The following is a 27439-nucleotide window of genomic DNA, read 5'->3' as shown; positions in this document are numbered from 1 at the left end:
TTGGAAAAAATTTTGACACTAAACCGGGTGCTTTTCTCTTAAATGAATTATACACAGTTCTGAATTTTTCAGAATTTTTGTTCTGTAGATTTTTAAGTATAGTTTCTTCAACAATTATTGGATCAGGTACTGATATACAAAAAACTGTAATTAAAATTTTTCTCAGAGTAATGTTTAGGAAGTTGCATTTTAGCATATTACAGAGAATTTTGTTGGAGAATTTTACAGGAGTATAATTTTTCGGTTTTTGGGGAATGGAAGATCTGACTTGTAAGATATGATTGGTTGTAAAATAGTTTTGTTAAAATTGGATTTCGTACCTATAAATGCACTTTGTACCAAGCACAGATCGGTCTCTATATCCTCACCCATTTTCTCCCAAATATCAAAAAAATGAGCAACAGAGCTCCCGACGTATCGATTAAGTTTGTTTTGTGTAGAGTATCCAGGTGGCAAGCGCAGCCCAAGAAATCAAAAACGCAAACCCAAAACAGCAAACGCCAAGCTGGACGCAGGCGGACAACCGCTAAATTGGTAAAAATTCAACCCGCAACTCCCAAACCTCCTTGCAACCTCGGAATGCAGAGGAACTGTAGGTTAGGGGTGACACGATCATCACCAAAACATACACTTTTTTTACGACATGATTTTTTAATAGTATCACTATTCATAACAATCTGGAGCTCAACTTAAGGGAAAAACTGACCGTTGTTGGGTATGAAAAGACTGTGCTGCTCTACAGATGCTGCGTATGAAAAGGTTTCAGCTCAATTTCATGCTTTGTGACTTTGAAACAGCAAAAATGAAGCTTAATTTTTGTTAATGTCCTCAACTAATTTATTAAAGTCAATAATTGCCCCACCTATATTTTTAAGTCTTTTTTATAAAGTCGAGATTCAGATTAGGGAATTATCTCTATAACTTTAATGTATTTAATATATTCAGAAGGTTATTGGGTTGCGGAAACGCAGATAAATAGAGCACCTCTTCAATGAGCAAAAACAAAACACATTTCTGGATAGCGATTTTTGTTATAAGGAATTTTATATAATGTTTTCTTTATTGCAACTTGGTTCTCATATAAATCAACAGTCTACTAATTCAGTTTACCGTACCCCTTCTGTTCTTTGATTTCATCAATTGCTTTTTTCTTTATTCGTTTACACAGGCACTTCGTTCAACTCACCTCGCACTGGGTGAGTAGATAAGAATCAATAATATATAAAGTCCCCTCCCATTGGTTGACATAATAGTTCAGCTTCAAATTTGAAACAATCATTCTGCGATTTTATTACTCAATTTGTTGGGCCTCTATATCTCCCCACTTTTTGAGCGAGGTATTGTTAATGTTGGACGCTATCGGCCTCTCGTTAAGCAGTATAAAGTCGAGGTAATTTCTGATGAAATTAGAGGTTATTCTTGAGGAGTGCGCCATCTTCGACAAGGAGTGATCGCCTCTTGGCATCTCGTATCTCCTGTACAAAGGTTTTGGACATCAATTGCTGCCAACAACATCAGACTTGACAAACATATAACTAGTGCATTATCGAATGGTTTAAGTTGCGTTAGGAGAAGATGTTGCTTCGTTTATCAACATTTGAAGCACCAAACATATATAAGAAATGTAAGCATTATATGTTTTTGTTTTATATTAATTATATTTTTGTTTTGGTTTCCATTCATAGGGCATGTACGGACTCCTATTAGCTTAAAAGTCTCAATATTTACGTTATGAAAAATTGCATGTCTCATGTGATTTTCGTATTGTCTGAGAGTTCGTCTTGTTTTACTTTGTTTCATCATTACCTGAGAATCGTCCAAAATTTATTATCAAGGCTGGCTTTTTTCACCAGCATACCGAATACGAAAATTTTCAAAAACACCGTGGGTGAGAGCTGAATACAACAAAAGAATTCTCAAATAAAATGCAGCAAATTAATTTCTCGTTTTGCAAGATCTGTTCTAGGGTGTTTCGTGTTAAATATCACCATCTTAAAAAAAACGTACTAATTGCTGCATATAGTAAAATGAGACTTTATTGCTCAAAAAGGTGGAATCGGAGTTCCTAAGGTTGATGTAATGCGAGACTCAATTCAAAAACTTAGAATTTGTAATTGCAGGAGTTTTTGATTGTTTTAGACTCTTTGTCAATATTCGCAGATAGCAGCAAAATACTGCTCTGATAGATTTCACGCGTGCAATTCAATAGCACCCAGCAACAAATTTTTTGTTTGAAGACGTTGAAACCAAAAATTAAATACAAATTGGTAGTATGTTTTTGCATTTTTTCTATTGGTTCTGAAAGTTTTTGCTTAATCTCTCCCTGTTTGGAATTCGGCTGCCGATAAATTTGTTGTTGACACTGGAGTTTGCTGGTTGTCGTAGATATTTGGTCGAACTGTTGGCTCCCGTTCACTAAAGTTTTGGAGATTTTTACAAATCACGCTTGTTTTGGAAGCTTTAAATCAGAGACTTTTTGTCACATTAGTAACCTATCTTTCAAAATTGTTGAAATTTTGTTCCCTTGTTAACATTGAGAGCAGGACTTTAAAAACATACAGATTTAAAACCAACGGTTGAAACAGAAGTGTTGAAAGTTATTGTTACCGAAATGTTATTTCAATTCTTGTCTTGAAGTACTAAAATCAAATTTACTGCCGAATTGTGGATCTATAAATCTTTATAAAGTTACAAAAGAAGTACTTGTGGATGGTTTTCATAGATTCTACACCTGATTTTTCTCCCACAACAGAAGAGATTCAGTGTTAGCCTGTTACGCAATTTGTCAGAGCATGTGGCCTCAATTTCACTATTGTTTTTGTGTGACATTTTGTTGCAAAGATACCCAAGCTTTTAAAAATGAAATAAAACAAATTTCTCAAAACATAAAAATGAAACAAAAATTTTTGCAACTATAAGAATTATTTGTTTTGATTTTTAAATTTTAGTACTCTCAACCATATATATATATATATATATATATATATATATAAATATATCTATCTATCTATATATATATATATATATATATATATATATATATTTAAATATAAATATATATATATATATATATATATATATATGTGTGTGTGTGTGTGTGTGTGTGTGGTTGTGTGGTGTGTGTGTGTGTGTGTGTGAGTGTTAGTGTAAAATACATCCAAGCCATTAAAAATGAAATAAAACAAATTTCTCAAAACATAAAAATGAAACAAAAATTTTTGCAACTATAAGAATTATTTGTTTTGATTTTTAAATTTTAGTACTCTCAACCATATATATATATATATATATATATATATATATATAAATATATCTATCTATATATATATATATATATATATATATATTTAAATATAAATATATATATATATATATATATATATATATATATGTGTGTGTGTGTGTGTGTGTGTGTGTGGTTGTGTGGTGTGTGTGTGTGTGTGTGAGTGTTAGTGTAAAATACATCCAATCCATTAAAAATGAAATAAAACAAATTTCTAAAAACATAGAAAAAAGGCATTAAGTTTGCAACTATAAGAATTATTTGTTCTGATTTTCAAACTTTTTACTCTCAACCAAATATATATATATATATATATATAATCTTTTTTCAAAGATCTCTCTGCAGCCTACTTCGCAATTTGGGGAAGAAACTCGCAGTTATAACCTATGCTTTTAAACGAAATCTAAACCTTTTTTGGTTTGTTTGAACTTTTTGTTGTTTATTCGGCAGACAAAACGGCAGAAGCACCTTTGTTTGTCTTTTCTCGCTCTTGTTTATGTCTGTTCGCATGGTTATAGTTTGTTATTATTCAATTTTAACACTTCACTGGGATCTTATTGGTTTTGAATTCAGACATTATCCAATTATTTTTGATCACAATGTTATGGAACCTACACGCGCTTGGATTCTAAAATTGAAAATGGGCTAAGTGTATACCTAGATATAAGAGTAGCTATAGGGCTGTTTGAGCCACGCTAAAATCCAATTCTCTAATTGTCAGCGCAAAATTAAGAGAAATTGTACTATAAAAAATTAACTTAAACTGAACGGGCGACTTAGATGTGATCAGTGCTGAAGGAGCGCAATTAATATTGTAGTGAGCCGTTGATGCATTGAAGACATTCTAGAAAATATGCTGCAGTAAAAAAAACCAATTGCTTCAATTATTAGATTGAAACTCAACTGTCAGGGACCAAAATGTGTTCTCTGTAGGGGGTTTTCCGGTGTTTTGTTTTGATAAGACGTTTTCCTGTGGTTTTTTAAAAGTGGGAGCAGCTACCCACATTACCAATTAGTTCATTATATTCAGTCGTGGTCTGCTAAATTTTTTTTTCATTATAAACTGAAGTTTTAATTTAATTTCCTAAGTTTTTTGCTTCGCGATAAATTACTTTTCAAAAATTAATTTTTTTTCTTTTTTTCTAAAGTGAACTATCACAACAAACAATCATAAAGTAAAAATGACTTTTTGATCAGTTTATCGATCGACTAATGGAACAGAATCAAACTGACAGTAGCAAATGTCTCTCATATTCCCTCTTCCTGTTATAGGTTGCCATTGAACTGCCATTATGGCTCAGTTCCTTACTCACATCTCGAAAACCAATTAAACCTCGAAAACCAATTAAAGATTTACCTAATTAAATTAAACTTTTCTTCCTAAATACACTATTAAAGCAAAACAAATTGGCGTCAATAGATTGGTATAGGAGACAAACCCTGACCTAACGCAAAACCATTTTCAGTACTGTCGAAAATGGGTCCGGAAAACGTCAAAATTGGTCGAAAAATAGTCGGAAAAGGTCAGAAAAGCCGGGAAATTGTCCAAAATCATTCGAAAAATGTTTAAAAAAACCCAGAAATTTTCCAAAAATAGTCGGGAAATGGCCAAAAAATAGTCCGAAAATGGTTTAAAGAAAGACGGGAAATCATCCAAAAATAGCGGGGAAATCGTCCAAACGTAGCCAAAAACTAACCCCGATATCTTGGCACGTTACAATTTTTTTTGGAAATCGAAATTTTTACTTGAAACTTTTTGTAAAGTTGGTTTTGACTTGGGAATCAGCTTCCAAGTGTTATCCAAGTCTTGGCTAACACTTCCCAGACTTGTAAGACTGTATTTAGATTTGCCCAGTACTTGGAAACGAAATAAGACTTGGATTTAGACTTGCCTTGTACTGATATAGACTTGGAGTTAGTTCCGGGAATGCACAAAAACTAACATTATACAAAATTCATCCACACAAGGCTTTATTTATTCCCTACGATTTATGCCTAAAAACAAATCATGGTTGTTGCAGCTTACCAAAGAAAAGGAAAATGCGGAAGACTTTTTGATTTTTGCCACTTTTTTCGAAAACAGGTTTGTTTATTCAAAATACTATATTAAAAAAATTGTAGGTAACTATTTTGAGAGAGAAATTTTGTCGGCGTGTTTGTTGATCTATAATTTATGACGTTTTCCCTGTTTTTCCCGGTCAAAAAAATGGAAAAAGTACAGTTATTCAACTTGTATCAACAATGTTCATTTTTCTTATTTGTTCTATATAGTAATACTTCTTATCCCGCCAAAGCAATTAAGGAACTCATTTTGCTCACTGCACAAAAATTAGCTATTGCCATTTATTAGGTCAAAAAACGTTTGAATATTTTGATAATAGACATTTTAACTATATTTTCCAACAATTAGAATATTTGGACACATGTCTATAAACAATGTTTTTTTTCTTTGCTTCATATATTAAAATACGATTATTAGCTAGCATCTTTTCTGCGTCATAAAGTGCATATGTAACATCAGATGAAAGTTATCATCAATAAAGTTAGTCAGTCATGTACTAATGAGAGATTAGCAAGTACTTGTTTTTCGATTTGTTCAACCATCCTAAAAATAAAAGAACCTCAGTATTTTTTGCCGACGACAGCAATGCCGTTTCTGATCTCTAGTGAAAACTATGTGTTCATCAGTTAGTCCAAACCGACAAACCGATTGTTAGACTATTGAATATCTCATAACTCGTCAGCGTTAGAAAAAATGAGCCTTTACTTTTAAAATAAAAGTTATTTATGACAATCAAATCAGTTGTCAGTGAAAAATGATAAGAGGTCTATACAATTGCTCAGCTATTGGGACTGTACCGTTCTTTTTGTGGCACCTTTTAACCTCAAAGGAACAATAAATTTAAATTAAAATGTTCTCAAGGCGACCAGCAATTATTTTTCAAAAGAACTTCAATTGAGTTTGCTATACGGTCTTTTTATAAAAATAAATTCTGAAGTTTTACAGACGTTCAAAACTTTAGCTAGTTTTCGTTCGCCGTGTAACACACTTGACAGTTACAACTTGTCAAAAACTATTTTCATTTTCGTAACTCGATGTGAAAACCAAGATCACTTAAGCCCCTTATTAAATTAAAAGTACTACAAAATAATTAAATATTGAAACCATAAACGTTTTTTCTGTCAATTTATCTTGCAGCTATGTCTCGTGATAAACGTGTGAAGAACTTCAGGCCCGAGCATTACGAGGATGAAATGTTTTCAGCCAATGAGATTAAAGAATTCTATGAAATATTCAACTCAGTGGATCGAGACAAAAGCTCATTTAATAGCCCAGAAGAGGATAAAGCAGGTTTATGCTTACCCGCCCCGGTGAGTATATGATGAACAATACACTATTTGTTCAGTCCTATGAGCAAAAAATAATTAGTAATCAATAATTTCCAACTAATAGTTAAATCACCTCAACTTAATAACTGATAACTAGCCGAAAGCGCTTCCCTTTTCGGGAATTCTTTGGTTTTTATACTTAAGAAATCTTCGGTATCGTCGTTTTTTCTAACCAAAAGCGACAAAATTTCCTACAATTTTTCAGTCGGCATCATCATTTTTGTTCAGTGTTTAACAAAAGAAAGATTCGGTATCGTCATTTTTAAACATAAGAGAGATTCGGTATTGTCACTTTTTGAACGCAAGAGAGATTCGGCATTGTTGAGAGAAATACCATGAATGTGATCTTCTGGATTAAAATAACCAAAAAATTGATGTTTGTTCAATTAATTTTGAGACCGAGCCAAAAAAGAATTTTCAGTAACTTTGCACATTCTTTCACAATTGTTCTCTGAGAATTACGTGCAAAAGGAACGCTATCATAACGTTTGACTCCCTTCTAAACAGAAAAACCAAAATTTTCGATGTAAAAAACCAACAATTTCTTACGTCTAAAACCAAATAAACAGACGACCTTTTACCTTTAAATACCGATCATACCAACAATCTCTTACCATTAAATACCAAACATACCAAAAATCTCTTACGTTTGAATGCCGAACATACCGAATCTCTAAAACTGAACACACTGAACCTCTCCTGCGTCCAAAAACTTCGATACCGAATGTTTCTTAAGCTCAATACCGACAATTCCGAACAAATCTACTGTTCCGAATCTTTCTTACGTTCGAAATCGAACATACCAAACATTTCTTACAAATTTGATGTTGTTTTTGTTCGGTCTTCTCGAATAGGGTTAACTCAGGCAAAAATTTGGATAATTCAGATATAGTAGCATTTCCTTTGAATTTAGCTATTCCTCATTAACTTCCATGCAAAAAGTCTGAACTGCCTCTTTTTTCAAGATTTCAAGAGATTTCAGGTTTTAAACTTTCCAAAGAGCCTTTTTTTATAATCAGCAGGTTCACTCTAAACATACTGTCAATGTAATTCGATACAGAACAGTTTGAGGGTCATATATAGTAAATTTCGTATGTTTTAGATGTCAGAGAAAAAAAGTGTAAATAAAAGTGTAACTCTGCAAGAAATTAAAAGATTGTTAATTTCGTCATCATTTTTTTCTGATTAGTTTTCCAGAATGAAGCCCCGAATCACAACCGAGGATGGAAACCACGTTATTTTGCTTGAACAATTGTTAAAAAAAATTAGATGAGAAAACAAATTGATAGATTTCAACTGTTTTATGCTCACTGTCGTATTTTGAACAAAAAAACTGTTTTTGTTCCAACCCATTTTAGTTGGGGGAGGAACTATATACTAAAGTGACTTTTTTGTTCAGTCAATTTGCGCCGTATTATATAATCATCCTGCAGAATTGTGATTGATATCATGACAAAGACCGTCCAGCATAGAATTCTGGAGAAAAAAGATTTTTTTGAATCTCGTTTTTTACAGGATTTATCGAAATATTAGTTTTTGTGAGCATTCGGCTGAATTACTTTGCTTTCGTACATATTTTTAGTAATTTTTGTCCCCGTTTTCGTCTATTTTCAATTTTAAAAAATTTAAAATTGTTAGCAGTAGCATTATTGGTTCTGTCTTTAAGGTATAGGAGGGTTGCTGAATTAATGGAGTGGGTTTTTGGCTAGAGTATATGCAAAGTTTTTCAAAATTCAGACTTTTTCAGTCAAAAAGGGGACCGATTACAAAAATGGGACCAAATATGCTGGAAACAGACACCTAAAAACTGCTAGCAAATTCATTCTAAGCTCACAAATAGAGCTTGTTCTTCTCCCATTTTCTTTAAGGGTCTTCTGGATTTAAAATTTTGCGGGTTATTTGTCAAATTTAAACTATATAAAAATTATTGATTATAAAAATGCATCTTTTTTTGATATGCTGGAAAATTTTGCTTAAAATTAAACTATTTGGCAACCATTTGAACAATTAACTATTTTCGTAGATAGGTAATAGTATCCGGGCCTATCTTGATCTCATCGTGGATCCTTTTAATAAAGTTTTCAGATTTTATCGGGGCGCGGCCTTTCAAAATTTTTTTACCTTTATAGTTTTCTATGTTGACTTCTGACATAGATTTCAAATCAGTGCAAAATCGCTATTTACATAAATTGTGCCAACGAGCATATATTATTGTTTCAGAGTTAAGCTGATGGTTCTTATGGCTTTGACCGAATGTTTTCGTAAAATTTTATGGACTTTCAATATTCAGCTTCCATGTGTTATAATTTTTTATAGTCCTCTGTCCTAGTCTCTGATCAAAGATCCAATTAGCTTCTTTGGGAAGTATAAGCAAAACCAGACACGGTGTTCATTGTTATATGATGTCTCTCAAGACATGGATTTTAATTGTTTTAAGGAAATGTTGGTGAGTTTTTGAATATTGCATGTATTTTATATTAAGTCTCTCAGCTTCTGGCAAAGTCTCATTAAAGACAGGCCAAAACCCATCTGCCGTGAGTTATCAAGTATTTTCTCTAACGATTTTCATTTTAACTAATGATTTATAGGTATTGGTACTACGAATTTTATAACTTTACAATATTGGCAGATAATAATTCCAAAAAATTAGGCCCTATTAACAAATTTTATGGTTTAAGGGTTGAGCTCATATTTTTCATGATTTTGAGCAAATTTGTTCGTAAAAATGTTGTGGACTTCTCATGTTTTGCTTTCATTTATTATAATTTTGGTAGTCCAATAAATTAGTCTGCGCAATCAAAAGTCCAATGGTCTTCTTACGGTGTATAGATGAACCTAGAAAAGTTTTCGGCAGTAGTCTGATATCTCGTGTAACTTTGAAAATATTTGATTTTAAAAAATGTCGGTGAATTTGTGGACTTTGTCAATATTTTATCTTTTTCTCTCAATTTCTGGCGTAGTCCTAGTGAAGACTGCCCAAAAGTCATTCCCTATGAGTCTTAAATTAATGTTTGTAATGGTTCTATATAAAAATATTGGTTTTATTGTTTTTGAATTTTCAATTTTTTAATAATTTTTGAGCATAATTAGATATTTTATAGGTTGATTTTGTTTCTTTGTCCAATTATCAAATTATTGACCAATACAATTGACAAATTGCATAGATTGAAACTGCACAGTATTGAAAAAAAGATGCGGTTGACTATCATAGTCGTTTTTCTTGAATAGTTTATGCCTTTATGAGCTGAAACACAGTTCTCTGGCCAAATTTAGTTTTTTTAACTTTTGACAGCGTTTGTCTTTCTTTTTGTTGTTTTGATACATAATGTACCTAACACTTTAATACTGATAGAAATTTTTTACTGATAGAAATACTGATAGAAATTTTCCTTTCCTCCCCAGGAGTTTTATTTAACCTATTTAAAGATTTCGGTTTATAGCTAATTGTTTTGATGACTTAAAAATTAATTTTAAAAAAAAAAATAATTTTTTTTTCAAATGTTTCCTGCTTTCTCTCATTTTCGCCATTCGGTAACCCAACTTCATTATTAAAAAATCTTAAGTGTTTTTGTTGTTTAAACACTAAGTTTTCTGTTCGTTATATGTTTTGACCTATGGCTTCAACAACTTAATCGCATAATTTTTCGAGTCTTCGTTGCTGTTCAATTTTTGGTTTCTTTTTGCTGCCGATTCCTTGCAGTTCTTTTATAAGGCAGACCCACTAATTTTCCGAGGAGACACATTTGTTGACTTAATGTTCTTGTAGATAATTTTTTTATAGTTTTTGTGCCTTCAACACTGTGGTGTCGTAAAGTTGTTTGAGAAGTTTTGTCTTCTGCCTGTGTTTGTTGCTATTTGGTACTCTTGTGCCTTAGTCTCATTAAAAAGAGGCGCAATTGGCTTCATGAGGTACCATGATGATTCATGTATTTATTTCTGTCTTTAAAATTTTATGTTTGTTATGCTTTTTAAAATATTTCTTTTCAAGAACATGATTTGATTTTTGAGCTTCGCCAATTTTTAAATCTTTTTTGTTCGATTTGTAGCTTAGTCTCCGTAAAGAAAGTTTCCATTGAGCCATTGTTCCTATTGAAACAACCCGTTTTCAATGAGCTTCTCGTCTTTTTTTACCTCGAGATTTCATAAATTGCTTGTGATCTTTAGAAATTTGTATGATTTTAGGATATAAATATGACGGTTTGTTGTTGTATACAGCACATTTTTTGTCCTATTTTTTTGAAAAAATGGCAAATAATTCACATTTGTTGCTCCAGGTGATTTTCAGAGAATTACTCTGTTTCCAGTGAACAAAAAAATCAATGGTTTTTTAACGAATGATTCTAATAAAATATACACCTATGGAAATTATATGCATATATATTTGCTTGAAAACTTATTTGTAAAGGAGAGAGCTTCAGTCAAAATAATGGTAGGTGTTTCTGCTCCCTCAATTGAAACGTTTTTTGGCAGCAGTTGAATTAATCCTATAAATTCTCGGTTTAGTTAATAAAATAAAAATTCTTTGCAAATGTTTAGCAAATGAGAATTTGTAAAGAGTATAATTTGTTTACTGAAACTTTGTTTTTGCCACATTACTACCTATTTTTTGCAATATTTATTCAAAACAAGACACATGGATAGATTGATTCCTTACAAATATATTTATTTAGTTTTATCCAAACTTTCCTAATTTTTCAACCTTAAATCATTTTTCAGTGGTTTCCTAAAAACCAAAACGGATAACATTTGACAGTCTGTGATACTTTTCTCATTAGTCTTATTGTTCCGCTTTAGTGGGGAGGGAGGAACTATATACTCAACTGGTTTTTTTTTGTTTAGACAATTTTCGCCGATCGAAATATTCATCGTAGAGAGCTGTGAGTGATATCATCAGAAAGCACGTACATCTTAGAATCTGGAATTAAAAAGTCTTTTTTAAAATTTCTTTCTCTAGAGCGAGTTATCGCGGTTTTAAGGTTTGTGAGTATTCAACAATTTTTATTCACATTTTCGGTAATTTTCGCTAAAAATTGGCACAATTTTTGTATTGTAATTAAAAATGTTTTAAAATTTTTAATGATAGTGTTATTGTTTTCAATAAAGATGGAAGAGCGTGGAGGGATTGCTGGATTGAATTTTTGTGTCTAAAATTTTTGACCAAATTTTCAAGAATTGGAAAAATTTTAATCAAAAATGGCACAAATTTTGCCTTTTCTGGTCCACGTTCTGTATGTTTGTCAGAAGAAGAGACCTTTAAACGGCCGCGACAATCACTATAAACTTCAAAGAAAGCTAGTTGACTTTCGGCGCCCTTTATGATTCTTCTAGAATAAAAAATTTGCCGTCTTTTTTCACATTGAACTCAATAATTATACACAATGCATCATTGTTTTTTTTGAACCATTCGACTTAAAAAAGGATCTATTACACAAGCATTTGCAACAATTGGATGGTTTTTGGGCGTGCGGCAAAACCAAGGATAGTTTTACTCTGACAATGCGTTCTTACAATCAGAAAATGTTTAACTTTTAATTGGGTGCTGCCTTAACTGTTCAAAAGTTTTGCCTTAATTGGTTCTTTTTAAAGTTAAGTACTGACAAAATTTTCAATTCACGGCTCAGTTAGTGATAGATTGGAATAATTGAAAAATGATGCTGGAAAAAAATTTGTGTTCAGAGAAAAATTATTGATTTTTATGGCTTTGAGGATGGTTTTTAGAAAACTTTAACTGACTTCTTGTGTTTTGACTTCCTTTTTAACTCCTTTTGAAGTCTGATTTTTACTTTTAACTGATAAAAGATTCAATTGACTTCTTCAGGAGCTTGACTTCTTCATAAAAGATTCAATTGACTCCTTCATGGACTTCTTAAGTGACCTTTACAAGGCATTTGGTTGTTTTTTAATGTCTCCTTTGAATTTGATTTTTTTTTTACATTTAAGAGTTTTACTGAACTTGTCGTTTTTTATCTCATTGCTGTCAATTTTTAGCTTATTCTCAGTAAATACAAGTCAAGCTAACTTTTTGGTTACTCTAATACGAGTTTTCATACAAAATAGTTGTAATTTTTGTACATAATGGACCGTTTTTGCGGTTGTTTTTTGGTTCTGTGGTTCATTGTCACGTTAATGAAAATTCCAATTCGAAAAAGTTTAAGCGGTCTCTAAAAAGAAGCCGTTTAACAAAATTATTGCTTTTATGATTTATGATTTTAAGAGGTGCGACACTGTTCGCTTGCATATACTAGTGGTTTTTTTTATTTTTGTCCTGTATTTGTTGCATTTTTTGTTGTTGTATGCCCTATATTGGGTGATAAAAGCTCTCAGTGGCAAACTATAGATCTATAATTGAATTCAACAACTGATGTCGACATATAGCCTATAATCTTATCAACATTCAAAATCAATTTTTATTCACATTTTCGGTAATTTTCGCTAAAAATTGGCACAATTTTTGTATTGTAATTAAAAATGTTTTAAAATTTTTAATGATAGTGTTATTGTTTTCAATAAAGATGGAAGAGCGTGGAGGGATTGCTGGATTGAATTTTTGTGTCTAAAATTTTTGACCAAATTTTCATGAATTGGAAAAATTTTAATCAAAAATGGCACAAATTTTGCCTTTTCTGGTCCACGTTCTGTATGTTTTTCAGAAGAAGAGACCTTTAAACGGCCACCACAATCACTATAAACTTCAAAAAAAGCTAGTTGACTTTCGGCGCCCTTTATGATTCTTCTAGAATAAAAAATTTGCCGTCTTTTTTCACATTGAACTCAATAATTATACACAATGCATCATTGTTTTTTTTGAACCATTCGACTTAAAAAAGGATCTATTTCACAAGCATTTGCAACAATTGGATGGTTTTTGGGCGTGCGGCAAAACCAAGGATAGTTTTAATCTGACAATGCGTTCTTACAATCAGAAAATGTTTAACTTTTAATTGGGTGCTGCCTTAACTGTTCAAAAGTTTTGCCTTAATTGGTTCTTTTTAAAGTTAAGTACTGTGGTTCTGTGGTTCATTGTCACGTTAATGAAAATTTCAATTCGAAAAAGTTTAAGCGGTCCCTAAAAAAAGCCGTTTAACAAAATTATTGATTTTATGATTTATGATTTTAAGAGGTGCGACACTGTTCCCTTGCATATACTAGTGGTTTTTTTTATTTTTGTCCTGTATTTGTTGCATTTTTTGTTGTTGTATGCCCTATATTGGGTGATAAAAGCTCTCAGTGGCAAACTATAGATCTATAATTGAATTCAACAACTGATGTCGACATATAGCCTATAATCTTATCAACATTCAAAATTAATTTTCTTCAAAAGAAGTAGAAGTCCGAAAAAAGTAAAGGTTCGCTAATTTTTCCCTTTTTGTTCTGGTTTTCCTCAATTTAAAAAAAAAATCGTATCATTTTGCAATTTAGCCTACTTATTGAGAAGTTCCGTGAGTTTTTGATGAACCAGACAATAATTTGGGAATCGTTTTGACTGATTTTTTTAGGGGTTAATCAAAATGTTTCAGAGAACTTTTGTTAGTTTTGGATACTTTTCATTTTTTGTGGTTCTTTTTGTTGTCTTTTTGCAATATTCTTTTTACAAAGAGACTTGAAGATCTTCAAGGGAGACACATGTTAAGATTTAATTTTCTTGCAGGTATTATTAATAAATTTAATGGCTTCGACATTCTGGTTTCGTAAATTTGGCTTTGATGTTTTTTTCTGGTTGCATTATTTGTTACTTTGTAGTCTTATAACAAAGTCTCAATAATAACAGGCGCAATTAGCTCTCTAAAACGTAGCGAAGATAAACTGTCTATTGTTTTCGCTGAAAGCTTATCTTTGTTATGAATTTTGAAAAAATAAATTTTTTCAAAAGACAATGGATTTTTAAGCTTTGACAATCTTATTTCTAATAATTTGTTGCTTATTTTCTCTATACAGATCAGGTCACAATCATTATCTACTGAACTACAATTTGCTCTTCATAGGTTTGTTTATCCTCAACGTTAATTGAAAATTATTGAGGTACATACTAGATCGCATTTTTACAAAAAAATTACTCTCTTTTTTCCATCGTTCTATTTGATAGTTAAACTTTTACTTGATAAATCTATGCCATTATTTTTCTAATTGTAAGTTGAATTCCGCTATTAGCACCAAAAACTCATTATTTAATTTTAATTTCTAGGAACCTCCGCTACAAAAATGAAAAACGTGGAGACTCAGATATGATTCAAAATTTATTTTTCATCAGCTGAAATGTGTAGAGAAAATAAACCAGCTCAAAAATTATTGTGTTTTTTAACTTTTCACAAGTGATCTTTTCGCTTGATTCAAAAATTAACCAGCAGTTAAATAATTCAAATATGTGATATCCGACCATTCAAACATTCGACAGAATCGTCAAACCTGTTGTTTAACAACAAGTGTAAAAAATAAGCCAGTAACATCAGTTGTTTTACTAATTTTTCTTTAATTTGTTTGCTGTGGGTTTTTGTCAAAAAATTCCAAGTCCGTTTAATTCTAAAGGAACATATACTTTTATTGATTATTATTGAGTTGTGTTCCTTTGACACCGAATTTTGTTTAGAAAAGTACTCCTTCGATGCAACATTTTATTGAACCTTTATTTTGTAGCAAAATCGATTATTAGCTGATTTATAACAACTTCTGCCCACGGATTTTTTTCTTGTAACCGTCGGAAGAGCATTTAAAGCAAAACTATTACAGTTGCGTTAATCTTTTAAAGCCTTTTTAAAGTTATAGAAACTAAATTCTTTCCTTTTTATTTTGACAGGTGCAATAAAAAATTTTGTTTAATCGCGTATTATGAATCAGATCACCATATCGGAAGCTCTATTGCAGACAAGTTTGTCCATTTTTTTCCAAAAACAATAACTGTTCTATATCTCACGCTTGAAAAAGTGAAAGCAATGGAATTATTTGAGTTTCATAGGAACAGTACACAAGAGTGTTGCTATAACCGGTTGAAACCCAATTGCATGTGTCACTAACGGTTTCAGTTTTGGTTCACCAGTTCCTCTGATCTTTTTCCATTCTTTAAAACTGGCCGAGAGATTTTTTTAAAATTCAACTGCCTTCTATAATGACTCAAAATGAAAAAAAAACAACTTTAGCTGATTGAGTACACTTCTTACAGTAACATAATAGACGATAAAAATGAAGAGTATAGCTGTAACTTCGAAAACTTGATACCAAAAAATAACCCATTGGCATACATTAGAAACTTGCATGAAACTGCCTTGAATGAATCGGTACTTTGACACCAATTGATCACATTTTTTGTCATACTCATATCGACGTGAGCTAATTAGTTCATTTTTTCCAATTTTTCCCAAAAAAATTGTTCGCATTTCGCTCTTTATCTGCTAAATAACGTCTGCTTATAATCAATTTGAAGAGACGCAATGGTAAGAAATAATTTGTGGATGTGGAATTGCTGCCAACCAAAACGTTTTCTCACCGGCGAAAAAAAGCAAACCGAAGAAACACACTTTTGCTCGTTTGAGAAAAATTAGCATATTTGTTCCAACCCCCATTTAAGTGGTGATGGAGGAACTAAATACTCAAATGGGTTGGTTTGTTTGAACAATTTTGGCCGATTGATATATTATTCATCGTATAGGGCTGTGAGTGGTATTATCAGAAAGCACGTACATCTCAGAAAACGGAATTTAAAACAGTTTTTCGAATTTCGTTTTCTAGAGCGAGTTATATTGGTTTAAAATTTTGCGAATATTTCACAGTTTTATTCACATTTTTGAAATTTTCGCTAAATTTGGCACAACTTTGGTTATGTATTTAAAATTATGATAAAATTTTAAATGACAGAGTGTTATTGTTTTCAATAAACTTAGAAGAGCTAGGTCGAACTGTTTTATTGAAATTTTTTGGCCAAAAATTTTTGAGAAAATTTTCTAAATGGGAAAATTTTTCATAAAAATAGGCGCAAATTTTGATTTTCTGGTCCCATTTGTGTAAGTTTGTCAGAGAAAGAGACATAGAAACCACTGGCACAATCTCCTTAAACTCCAAAAGAGAGCTAATTGACTTTCGGCACCCTTTACAGTTCATCTAGAATCAAAAATTTGCCGTATTTTTGCAAACATAACTCAACAATTACACAAAAGGCCTCATTGCTTTGGTTTTTGAAACATTTAAATTAACAAGTGATCTATTTCACAAACATTTGGAACATTTGGATGGTTTATTGGGCGCGACGCAAAATTAGGGATGGGTTTGATCTCATCATGGATTCTTACAATCAGAAATTCTTTAGCTTTTATTTGAACGCTGCCTTTATAGTTTTTAGGCGCCCTTTAAGATTCTTCTAGAATAAAAATTTTAAAATTTTGCCGTCTTTTTGCACATTGAACTCAATAATTATACACAGTGCATCATTGTTTTTTGAACCATTTGACTTAAAAGAGGATCTATTTCCCAAACATTTGAAACAATTGGATGGTTTTTTGGGCGTGCGGCAAAACCAAGGATAAGTTTACTCTGACAATGGGTTCTTACAATCAGAAAATGTTTAACTTTCAATTGGGTGCTGCCTTAACTTTTCAAAAGTTTTGCCTTTATTGGTTTTTTTAATGTTAAGTACTGAAAAAATTCTCAATTCACGGCTCAGTTAGTGATAGATTGCAATAAAAGAAAATTGATGCCGGAAAAAATAAAATTTGTTTTCAGAGAAAAATTATTGATTCTTTTGGCTTTGACGATGGCTTTTAGAAAACTTTAACTAAATTCTTGTGTTTTGACTTCCTGTTTAACTCTTTTAGAAGTCTGATTTTTATTTCTAACTGATCAAAGATTCAATTGGCTTCTTCAAGAGATGTAAGTGAATCTATACGATGCATTTGGTCGTTTTGTAATGTCTGCTATGAAAATGATTATTTTTATTATATTTCAGATTTTTTATCTCTTTTCTATCACATTTTAAGTATTGTCTCAGTAAATACAAGTCAAAATAACTTACCTATAAAAAAACTCATCTTTTTGCTGTTTTTTTTAAATAACAGCTTCTTGGTTATAGTACTACGAGTTTTCATGCAAAATTTTATAGTTTTTGTACAGAAAGGACAGTTTTTGCTGTTGTTTTTTTTCTGTAGTTCATTGTCACTTTAATGGAAAATCCACTAAGAAAATGTTTCAGCCGTTCAAAAAATAAGTTATTTAACACAATTAATGTTTTTATAACTTATGATTTTAAGAGATACCACAACTTTCTGTAGCAGAAATTAATGCTTTTTCTTATTTTTGTCCTGTCTTTAATTTATTTTATGTTTTTGTATGCTCTACATTGGGTAAAAAATGTTCTCAGTGGCCAACTGTAGATTTGTAAATGAACTGAACAACTGATATTGATATATAGTGATTAATTTCATTTACTTTCAAAGAAATTAGTGAAAGTCTTAAAACAAATAAAGGTTCACCAACTTTTCATTTTTTTCAGGTTTTCGTCACTTTTTCGTCTTTTTAAAATACTTCGTTTCTTTTTTTAACTTAATTTCATTACTGAGAAGTTTCGTGAAGTTTTTTTCATTGTTTCGTGAAGTTTCACATTGTCATGAACCAGACAATTTTTTCTCTGATAATTAATCGTTTTGACTGATGTCTTTAGGGCTTAATCAATATGTTTGAGAAGATTTTCGAGTTTTAGATACTTTTTAATGTTTGTGGTTCTTTTAGCTGTCATTTTGAGATAGTCATTTTAAAAAAATATTTGTATGCTGTTCAATGCAGTCGCAAGTTATTATGCAATTTTATTGCCGTTAATATATTATAAATGTAATGGCGTCAACACTGTTGTTTTATAAAGTTGGTTGTGATGTTTTTAGTTCGGGTTGTATTTATTTTAATTATTAGTCTCATACCTTAGTCTCAATAATGACAGGCTTAATTAGTTTTCTAAAACATTGCAAGATAAACTTCTATTCATTTAGTTGAAGGCTTATCTCTTTTAAAAATTTTGAAATTTTTAAAAAAAAAACAAAGACTTTTTGAGCTTTGACAGCCTTATTTTTGTTAAATTGTCGCTTAGTTTCTATATAGAGATCAAATTACATCCATTATCTACTGAATACAACTTGCTCTTCATATCTATTTTGTTTTTTTGAAATGGTCTTTGTTCATGCTTCTACGTGTCATCATAAAATCTTTGTGATTCTTGCTTATTTGCACATTTTTTTAAGATTTTTGTTTCCTTTTCACAGTAACACAAAATTGGGTGGTTCTGTTGCTACAGAATGTTTTGATCTTAGTGAACAGTCTAATGTTCAACTGGCTGGGACACCATTTTTGTGCCAGTTTTGAATTTTTTTCCTTTATTTTTTTCTATCTTTTTTTAGTTGTATGACATATCCTGGATAATGAAAGATCGCAATCACTTTTTATGGAAGTATAAATGACTCTCGCAGTGATTTCAGATGAAACTTAAGGTTTTTAATTAATTTAACATAGGTAAAAAACGGCAACGATTTCTTAAACTTTGCGCTTTTGCTCTTTTCTTGTCGACTTTTTATCAAATATAAAAGTCCCGTAATTTGTTGTAATGAAATACAGGTGTGTTTTTCTTCACTATGAGTTTTATTTGATAATTATTGTTTTTTTAAAAAAATGGACAACGAGTTTTGGTCGTAATTAATATTTAAGATTGTTTGACTTATATCGCCGTCGTTTCTGGTAGTCCTATTATTGACAGGTCTCATCGGCCCTCGAAGTTATATTGTTTTGTTTATATAGGGTGGTTTGTTGGTATTTTTCTAATCTCTTCCTCCTTTAGTAGACAATTAAGTGAAAAATGTAGATGAGTGGTGTCGGAACATCATGTCCAAACACATATTACCGAGGCTCTTTTTTTGTTCTAGATGTTGGTAAAATCAGTTTTTTAGTTTGTCGATATATGTAACCTCTCAAAATTTCACAAATTTTAAATTCAAATTATCCAAATTAGTTTGACATAGGTAAAGACGGCAACGATTTCTTAAACTTTGCGCTTTTGCTCTTTTCTTGTCGACTTTTTAGCAAGTATAAAAGTCCCGTAATTTGTTGTAATGAAGTACAGGTGTATTTTTCTTCACTATGAGTTTTATTTGATAATTATTTTTTTTTTAAAAATGGACAACGCGTTTTGATCGTAATTAGTATTTAAGATTGTTTGATTTATATCGCCGTCGTTTCTGGCAGTTCTATTATTGACAGGTCTCATCGGCCCTCTAAGTTATTTTGTTTTGTTCATATAGTGTGGTTTTTTAGTATTTTTCTAATCTCTTCCTCATTTAGTAGACAAAAATGTAGATGAGTGGTGTCGGAACATCATGTCCAAACGCACATTACCGAGGCTCTTTGTTTGTTCTAGATGATGGTAAAATCAGTTTTCTAGTTTGTCGATATATGTAACCTCACTCAAAATTTCACAAATTTTGTATTCAATTTATCTAAACGTAAAGTCATCCTTTAGTTTAAAATTTATTATAAATATCGTATATAAACTTTCTACGTATCTTGAAGATCAAGCTGTCTCGTAGTTTTTAGGCATGCATTTTGATTATTTTTTTGTTAACCAGGTGGTACTTGATGGCTTTGGATTTATTCTGTAAATAAAGTGAAATATTTTGAATAATATGTTTATGCTCAACTATATCAATATCAATTTTTTGGGCTTCGGTCTGAGTTTGCCGACACCGCATGCTATACTTTGGTCAAATTTTTTTCAAATGAGCTTTTTCAGCGGTAATGCTATGATTAAAAAAATATATAAACTGCTTTGACAGCAGAGATAGTTTCTTGTTTTTAACCACTCGATGTCTTTAACCCGACCATTTTACCTCGATAAAAAGTTTTATCAGCATGAAACAGGCCAATTGTCTGTTTAAAGATGGTTTATTTACTTAACGAGCTTTCATCGTAATCTTGTTAATTGTCAACTTGTCGGTGTTAAATTCTCATAACTTCTGTTATTTAAGAAAATTCTTAAAATCAATACGCATGTAAAAAAGAGCAGTCCACGTTCTAAATTTGCTTCAGGTTGATAATACGGGTGGGGAGTTTAAGTTGGGGTGTAGAACGAATGCTAACTTGAGCAAACATTAATTGTTTTCAGAGTGCAACAACTTTAGATGTAAGAAAAATTCTGGCGGAGGCTGGTACGGACAGATCAGGAGACATCACTTTTCAAGAGTTTCTGGATCTACTGAAGAAACGTCAACAAGAAATGTTTGAAGAGGAACTGCTCAGGGTAACCACTTTTAGCCTTAAATAGTATCCTGCGAAACAATGTTTGATATAGAAACAAACAAGGCGGCTCGGTAATGTGCGATGGCACATAAGGTTCCGACCCCGCCCATCCACAATTTTGGCATAATTGTCTACCAAATGAGGAACAGATAGAAAAACACAAAAATTATTTCTTTGGGAATCCCAAAAAACTCAAAAAAGCACAAGCATTTTTCAAAAAAAATTGTGTATGAACGATAAGATAGCCTCCAAAGCAAATAACTCAGAGGAGCAAAAATTGATGCAATTGATTGCTGTGATATGCCAATATTAAGAAAGCGAGTCAAGTTGAACAGCAAAATCAAACAACAACAACAACAAACATTAATTACATCAAAAATTTTATATCCGTTTTGAAAAAAAGAAATTTAATAACAAAGTTAACATACCATCAGATAAAGCTAAAACTAAACAAAATAACTTATAAACCATCAGAAAATATATTGGACCAGTCCAAAAAAAGTTTTGGTAACAATTAGACAAAAAAGAACAAAAACAAAAAAGCTAAAACATTCGCTTTTTTTAAACAATTAAATTCAAATTAATAAAAAATATTACGAACCAAAAAATATCCCAAAGGTTTACGTTTACCAATTCTGCTATAGAAGGGCTTTAGGAACTGTCCTTACTCCTTTTTTTCAGCGGCTAAAAAGAACAACAACAAACCAAAATTCATTTGAAACTTAACAGAAAACGCTGTCCAAACCGTCAAGCCATATTTTGGCCCTCAAATATTTCTCGATTGCGCCTTTTTCAAAGAGCGACAAAGTAGTATATGGCCATTCATTAGTAAGACTAGGTAACAAGTTGACAAAAAAGCGAAACGTAAAAGTATGTAATAGTTTTGATTATTTTTTTCGAAGCAAAATTACATCCAAAGTCATGAAAGACATTAATTACAAAAAAACTATTTAAATAGGGTCACTTATTCATCCACAGGAAGCCATGAGACCTGCAAATATCCAGATTTTTTCTTGCGTGTACAAAAACAACGTCAAGTATGACAAAAACTAAATTAATTTACTTTGTTTTTGTGAAAAACCAGTGTCGAAGCCAGTAAGGTCATAACGAATACGAAAAAAATAGATTTTGGGACATCAATCCCCTTTGACACCTTCCCTTGTCACCCATAATGTCATATTTGACCTGTATTTAACTAACAAGATCAGGTAACAAAAAGAAATTTAGAAAGAACAAAATTGCGAAGTTAAAAAGTTTTTTTTTTAGTTTTGTTAAACAATTTTTTTTCTAAGTCATGGAAGCCATCAGCTACGTACTAATATCAGAAGATCTGCTCATCAATTTGTCCATGAAAAACCGATGAAACCTATCCATTTACAGAAAAATTCATACAACCCAAACAACAAAGTAAAAATGACAGTTAAAGACAAAATTTCAATTAATTTCTTCAAGAAAGAGGTGTCGGTGCTGTCAAAACGGTAATCTATGTTGTTCAAGATTTTAATAAGTGCAATAATGATATATTTTGAACGCTTATAATGTGATATGAGAACGCTCAATAATGCGATAAGGTGACAAAACTAGAAAACGTGAAAAACTGGCAAATATCTTAAAACAAAAAAACTGAAACCTAGTAGTATCAAATCCAGAAAAGAATAACTTCTGGCTTAGAACCACAACCGAGAATACACTTCAAATCAGTAGAATGAAGAAGTATTCTTTCTTTGCTCACACTAAGCTAGAAGTTGAACAAATCAAGAAAAAAAATAGAGGAAAAGTTAATTAAGCCATTATTTATTTGAAAATCAATTATTTTTAAAGGTCGAAATGACCATAAACTTTCAAGTAAAAATTTAAATGCATTAGCTTGGAGCTCCTTAGAAAACCAAATAGACCTATTACTCCTACGCTTTGATTTGACATGTTCTGTTCCTTTTTATTTAAAAAAACGTCTTTTTTTTAAAAAAAAAAAGACCGACTGATTGCAATCCGACTTCTTTTTGGATTGTAACAGTCCAAGATTGGCCAAAATTTAGCCCTGCTAATGCTTATTGTTCGTTAGGAACAATTGATTTTTCGAATGTTGTAGATATAGATTATTTGTTCGTTGAAAACTCAAAAATAAATTCTGCAATTCTGAAAACCAACGAGTAAAGTTAGCAAAAAACGGCAAATTTTTAATTACAGAGCACCCTTAACGGACGCCGAAGTAGGAATAGCCCCCTTCTGAGTCTACAAAGATTGTATGAGTATTGTTTGGGGCTGTACTGCAGGCAAATTTAATCAAAGTGGACTAAAGTAGCTTATTTCGTGCCGTTTTTTGATGAAAAAGGCTGAATTTTGTAATATTTATCCAGAGTTTTTTTCCAAAAAAATAAATCAAAACAATCAACAATGCTTGTTGATTGTTCTATTCTCAAACAATGACACTATTCGCAAAAATTTTACTAAATTTTAGCAAAATTGACGAAAATTTAGGCGAAAATTCCGGAAAAAGTGAATAAAAACAACGTGAATTCACTCTACTTTTCTCATAAGTTTAAACCTCGATAACTCCCTGTAGAAAACGAAAATTTAAAAAATCTTTTTAATTCCATATTCTACGCTGGACGAGCTTTCTAATGATACCAGTCTCAACTCTCTACGATGAATATATCGATCGGCGAAAATTCACGGAACAAAAAAAACCCATTTGAGTATATAGTTCCTCCCCCCTCAAGAGGGTCGGAACAATTATTTCAAAAAAGCGGACAATTTACCCAATTCCATTTTACCCAATGCCATTATACCCATTGCCATTTTACCCAACCTGCCATTTTACCCAATGCCATTTTACCCAATGCCAACTTACCCAATTTACCCCATTGCTAAATTAACCAAAACGACTATTTTGCCGACTAGTAAATGGCCCGTGGGACTTGATATTAAACTATCACAACCGAACATGGAATTAGCGGACTATATAATTAAATGGCCTGTGGGACTTGATATGAAACTATCACAACCGAACATGGGATTATATTGTCCGCAAACATTTTAAACCATCCTTGTAATAGCGACTGCTAATGGCGACTGCAATCGGATAATTGAACAAAAAGATCAAAAAGCATTGGGTAAGTTGGTATTGGGTAAAATGGCATTGGGTAAAATGGAATTGGGTAAATTGTCATGTAACCTTATAGGACGAAAAACAACGGGAGGGGGAGGACAAAACTCAATAGATCCGAAAAGTTTACAGAGACAATAGGCACTCCGGTTCTAAGTTTTTTTGGTCCATTTCAAAAAAACTTTTGTTCTTTTGACATATCTCGAACAAATTGATTGCTGTCTGCATTCGTTCTTTTGATATGTCAAAACTTTCGTTCTTTTGACATATCTCGAACAAATTGATTGCTGTCTGCTTTAAAACCTTGAGTCTCATTATTGCACGTGGAGCAAAATATATAGTTTTTTTCCAAGTTTGAAAACACTAATTTTGTTTGGCTTTCAATAATTTGCTTGGTCAAAGAGAATCGACAATTTCATTTAAAAAATTCAAAGAAATGAAACAATTTTTAAAAGTATCTATAGTCATTATCAGTGGCAAAATTTGGCGATCTAAATACGAGCAACAATTGACTCTGATCTACACTTCCAAGCATGAAAAGATTGTTGCCTTGTTTAAACTGAGACGACAGAAAGAATCCAAGAGAGTTGTATGATCCTAATGTTAATGGAGTCCAGCACCGTGCAAATAGTTGAGGCAAAAATTTTTTTGCATTTTGTCCCATATCACGCTAAGAGACTTTCCTCCAAACGTGATCTGGAAATTTCCACAACTAAAATATATTGATATGTAGCCTGTCTCTAAGCTTCCTTTGCAAAAAGCATTGATTCCGGCGAACTTGATATTGTTTTCGCCAGGTGTGGTCTATATACATGGTATCCTCTACATTTTAAAACGCATCGAAGAACTTTCCATCTGATACGGGAAACCACTTTATCGGGAGTCCTAATATTGCTTTTACGTTTTTACTACGATGGTTCTGGTACTACAAATATTCCTCAGAACAAACTTTTTGCAGAGATTTTTGATCTGTTTACAATAACAAATTTGTGATGTCGACAAAGAATCTTTTTCTCTTTGTGTCTGAAAGTTCGTGAGTGCATATTATTTGCATAACATTCTGGGGAGCACAAACAGACAGATCGCCAACAAATTTGAAACCGCTAATTGAGCTTGAAAAAAAAAGCAGTTACTTAATTTTTCTTTGACTCCAGTTAAAAAGTTTTTCTTTTTATCGAAGTTCTGGCTCCCAGTTTAGGCTTTTAATGCTCAATATATGACAGTTTTTGAAGATTAAACGAAAATATAACCTAAAACACCAATTTCATGTGTTAATCATATTGCTAAAAAACAAGTGAATTCGAGGGAACCATTATGATAAACCACCTGAATGTGAAACGGACTAAAATGAGCATTATTTAAGAATTTTTTAAAGCCATTTATACGTAGGAAATGCATATCATCTGGAATTAAAACAAATCTACATATTTTGATTTACTAAAGAGCTTTCGATAAATTTTGTGTTCTGCCATACAGGTAACATATTTTCTTTTCAGATTTCTAACTATACATTTCCATTTACTCCAGCCAGGTACGAAAGTGTGTGATAAGTATCGGGATAGATATCTAGGATTAAACACTTTTCTCTGGGACTCTTTATCTGTTCTAGATAGCCTTCTACAGCTTCGACAAGAACCACAGTCAATACATTGAACCTGATGATGTTAAGGTGAGAAATAATATCGGTGCTTTTTCCCGTGTCGAAATTACCCCCCGATTACCCACAATCTGATGTAAGAGTAGGGGTAATTGTCTACGGGGGTAAAACGATGTAAGATTAGGGGGTGGGGGGTAATGGGGGTAATGGGGCAATTGCGTCGAGCCTTCTCTGAAATACCATTTTAGAGTTCATTTCAAGCTTCAACTTTGTGAGCTTTTGAAGTTGAGTTTTTACTTAATTTCTGTATCGTCGACCATTAGTTTAAGACTTAAAAAAATTAGTGCCAGTGTGTTACTAATTCAATATTCGAAAAACTATTAAAGGCTTTTAATTGCTGAATAGCACTTACCCATAGATCAGCTCGGCTCGAGAAAAATTGATATCTCAAATGAATCGTAAGTGATCAATAACAGATCAAAAGTTTCTAGGCTCAATGAACGGATTTGCTGAAAACAGTGACAAAGTAAAGTATTGACACAAACTACATCCAATGGAAACACGGACACTTTATAAAATATCCGCGGATTATAGGCACGAGTATTTTTTTATTCACTGTTGTTACGCAAATCAGAGCTTGGCATTTTCTAGACCATTAAAAAATTGAAAAATACTACCCAGTAACTGTACCCACAAGACAATCATAGCAACGTGTACCCCCTCAAACCCACGCAGGCCCCCAACAAAAATCTTTGTTCTTGATAGCTCGCGCGTGACACAAACTAATGCACGTTTCGCACTGATTGTGGTCTGTATAGATGTGAGGGGGGGGGGGGGGGTTGCAGTAAAAAGTAGTGTGTTCAGGGAATGTTGTTGGCGCTTGGAGAGAGGATAAGTGACTCTGATGCAGAGGAGATGATAAGACTTGCAGACAGGGATGGAGATGGAAGAGTGAGTTTTGAGGACTACAAGGAACTCATCCAATCTCTTACTGAATAACGACATATATGATCCCATATAATATCTGTTTTACAATTTTTCAATTCACTTAAAGTTACTTTATGGATTTTTTCCTCAATTTTAACTGCTGCTTTATAAAAAAAAATTCAATCGTTTAAACTTTTTCAATTATTTATCACACTTAAGTAAAAACTTTTGTATTATTTTTTATAAAATTGTAATTATAATGATAAATTTTACAATAAAAGTTGAATTATCTTTATTGTTCCGACCCCACTTGTGGGGGAGGAACTATATACTCAAATGGTTTTTTGTTCAGACAATTTTGGCCGATCGATATATTCATCGTAGAGAATTGTGAGTGGTATCATTCAAAAGCTCGTCCAGCGTAGAATTCGAAATTTTAAAAGATTTTTTGAATTTCGTTTTTATTTTGAGGAGTTATCGAGGTTGAAAGTTTCATGTGAACACAGGATATTTGGTTCACTTTTGTTCACATTTAGCGTAATCTTTAATCGAATTAACATTTTTTTCTATAATAATTTCTCTTCAAAATTGCCTCTCACGCTACAAAATGCATCAATTGGGTATTCCTAATAGACGAAAGGCAATTAAAAAGACCAGTTCTGTTCTCATAGTGAAATTTACTATCAAAAAAATTCCAATTCTATTCGAGAGCTGTCTTTTTAGAAAAACATTTACCATTTTTTTGTTTTTAAGAAAACAGTCACTTTTCATTTGAAGGTTCCGCTAATGACAATCCTCATTTAAAGTCCAATGATGCTCAATGAAAAAAAAATAGCTTTCAAGGAATCGCTCATATTTTTTTGTCTTCGACTCTGAGTGT

At 31.9% G+C, this 27439-nt stretch overlaps 1 protein-coding gene across 2 annotated transcripts; it reads left to right on the top strand.

Moving 5' to 3' along the window:
• Window positions 1–462: 462 nt before the first annotated feature.
• Window positions 463–26762, top strand: LOC142337228 (neo-calmodulin-like). Of its 2 annotated transcripts, XM_075386366.1 has the most exons (5): window positions 463–596; window positions 6517–6655; window positions 20796–20930; window positions 25645–25704; window positions 26497–26762. In XM_075386366.1, the coding sequence occupies exons 1-5, from the start codon at window positions 580–582 to the stop codon at window positions 26629–26631; spliced, it is 486 nt and encodes a 161-aa protein (XP_075242481.1). In that variant the 5' UTR covers window positions 463–579; the 3' UTR covers window positions 26632–26762. The 2 variants fall into 2 exon arrangements, with proteins under 2 accessions (XP_075242481.1, XP_075242480.1); XM_075386365.1 differs by lacking the exon at window positions 463–596 and having other exon boundaries at window positions 6448–6655.
• The last annotated feature ends 677 nt before the right edge of the window (window positions 26763–27439 follow it).

Source organism: Convolutriloba macropyga, chromosome 3, assembly GCF_964194025.1.
Source record: "Convolutriloba macropyga chromosome 3, txConMacr16.3, whole genome shotgun sequence".
In the NCBI taxonomy this organism is placed as follows: Eukaryota; Metazoa; Xenacoelomorpha; order Acoela; family Convolutidae; genus Convolutriloba; species Convolutriloba macropyga.
This window is presented reverse-complemented; position numbering and strand designations above follow the sequence as displayed.

Excerpts from the sequence above, each read along its gene's own strand:
- LOC142337228 (XM_075386365.1), top strand. The coding sequence starts at position 6,485 with ATGTCTCGTGATAAACGTGTGAAGAACTTCAGGCCCGAGCATTACGAG. Across the intron at positions 6,656-20,795 it reads GTTTATGCTTACCCGCCCCG|AGTGCAACAACTTTAGATGT; the intron begins GTGAGTATATGA and ends AATTGTTTTCAG. Across the intron at positions 20,931-25,644 it reads TTGAAGAGGAACTGCTCAGG|ATAGCCTTCTACAGCTTCGA; the intron begins GTAACCACTTTT and ends TATCTGTTCTAG.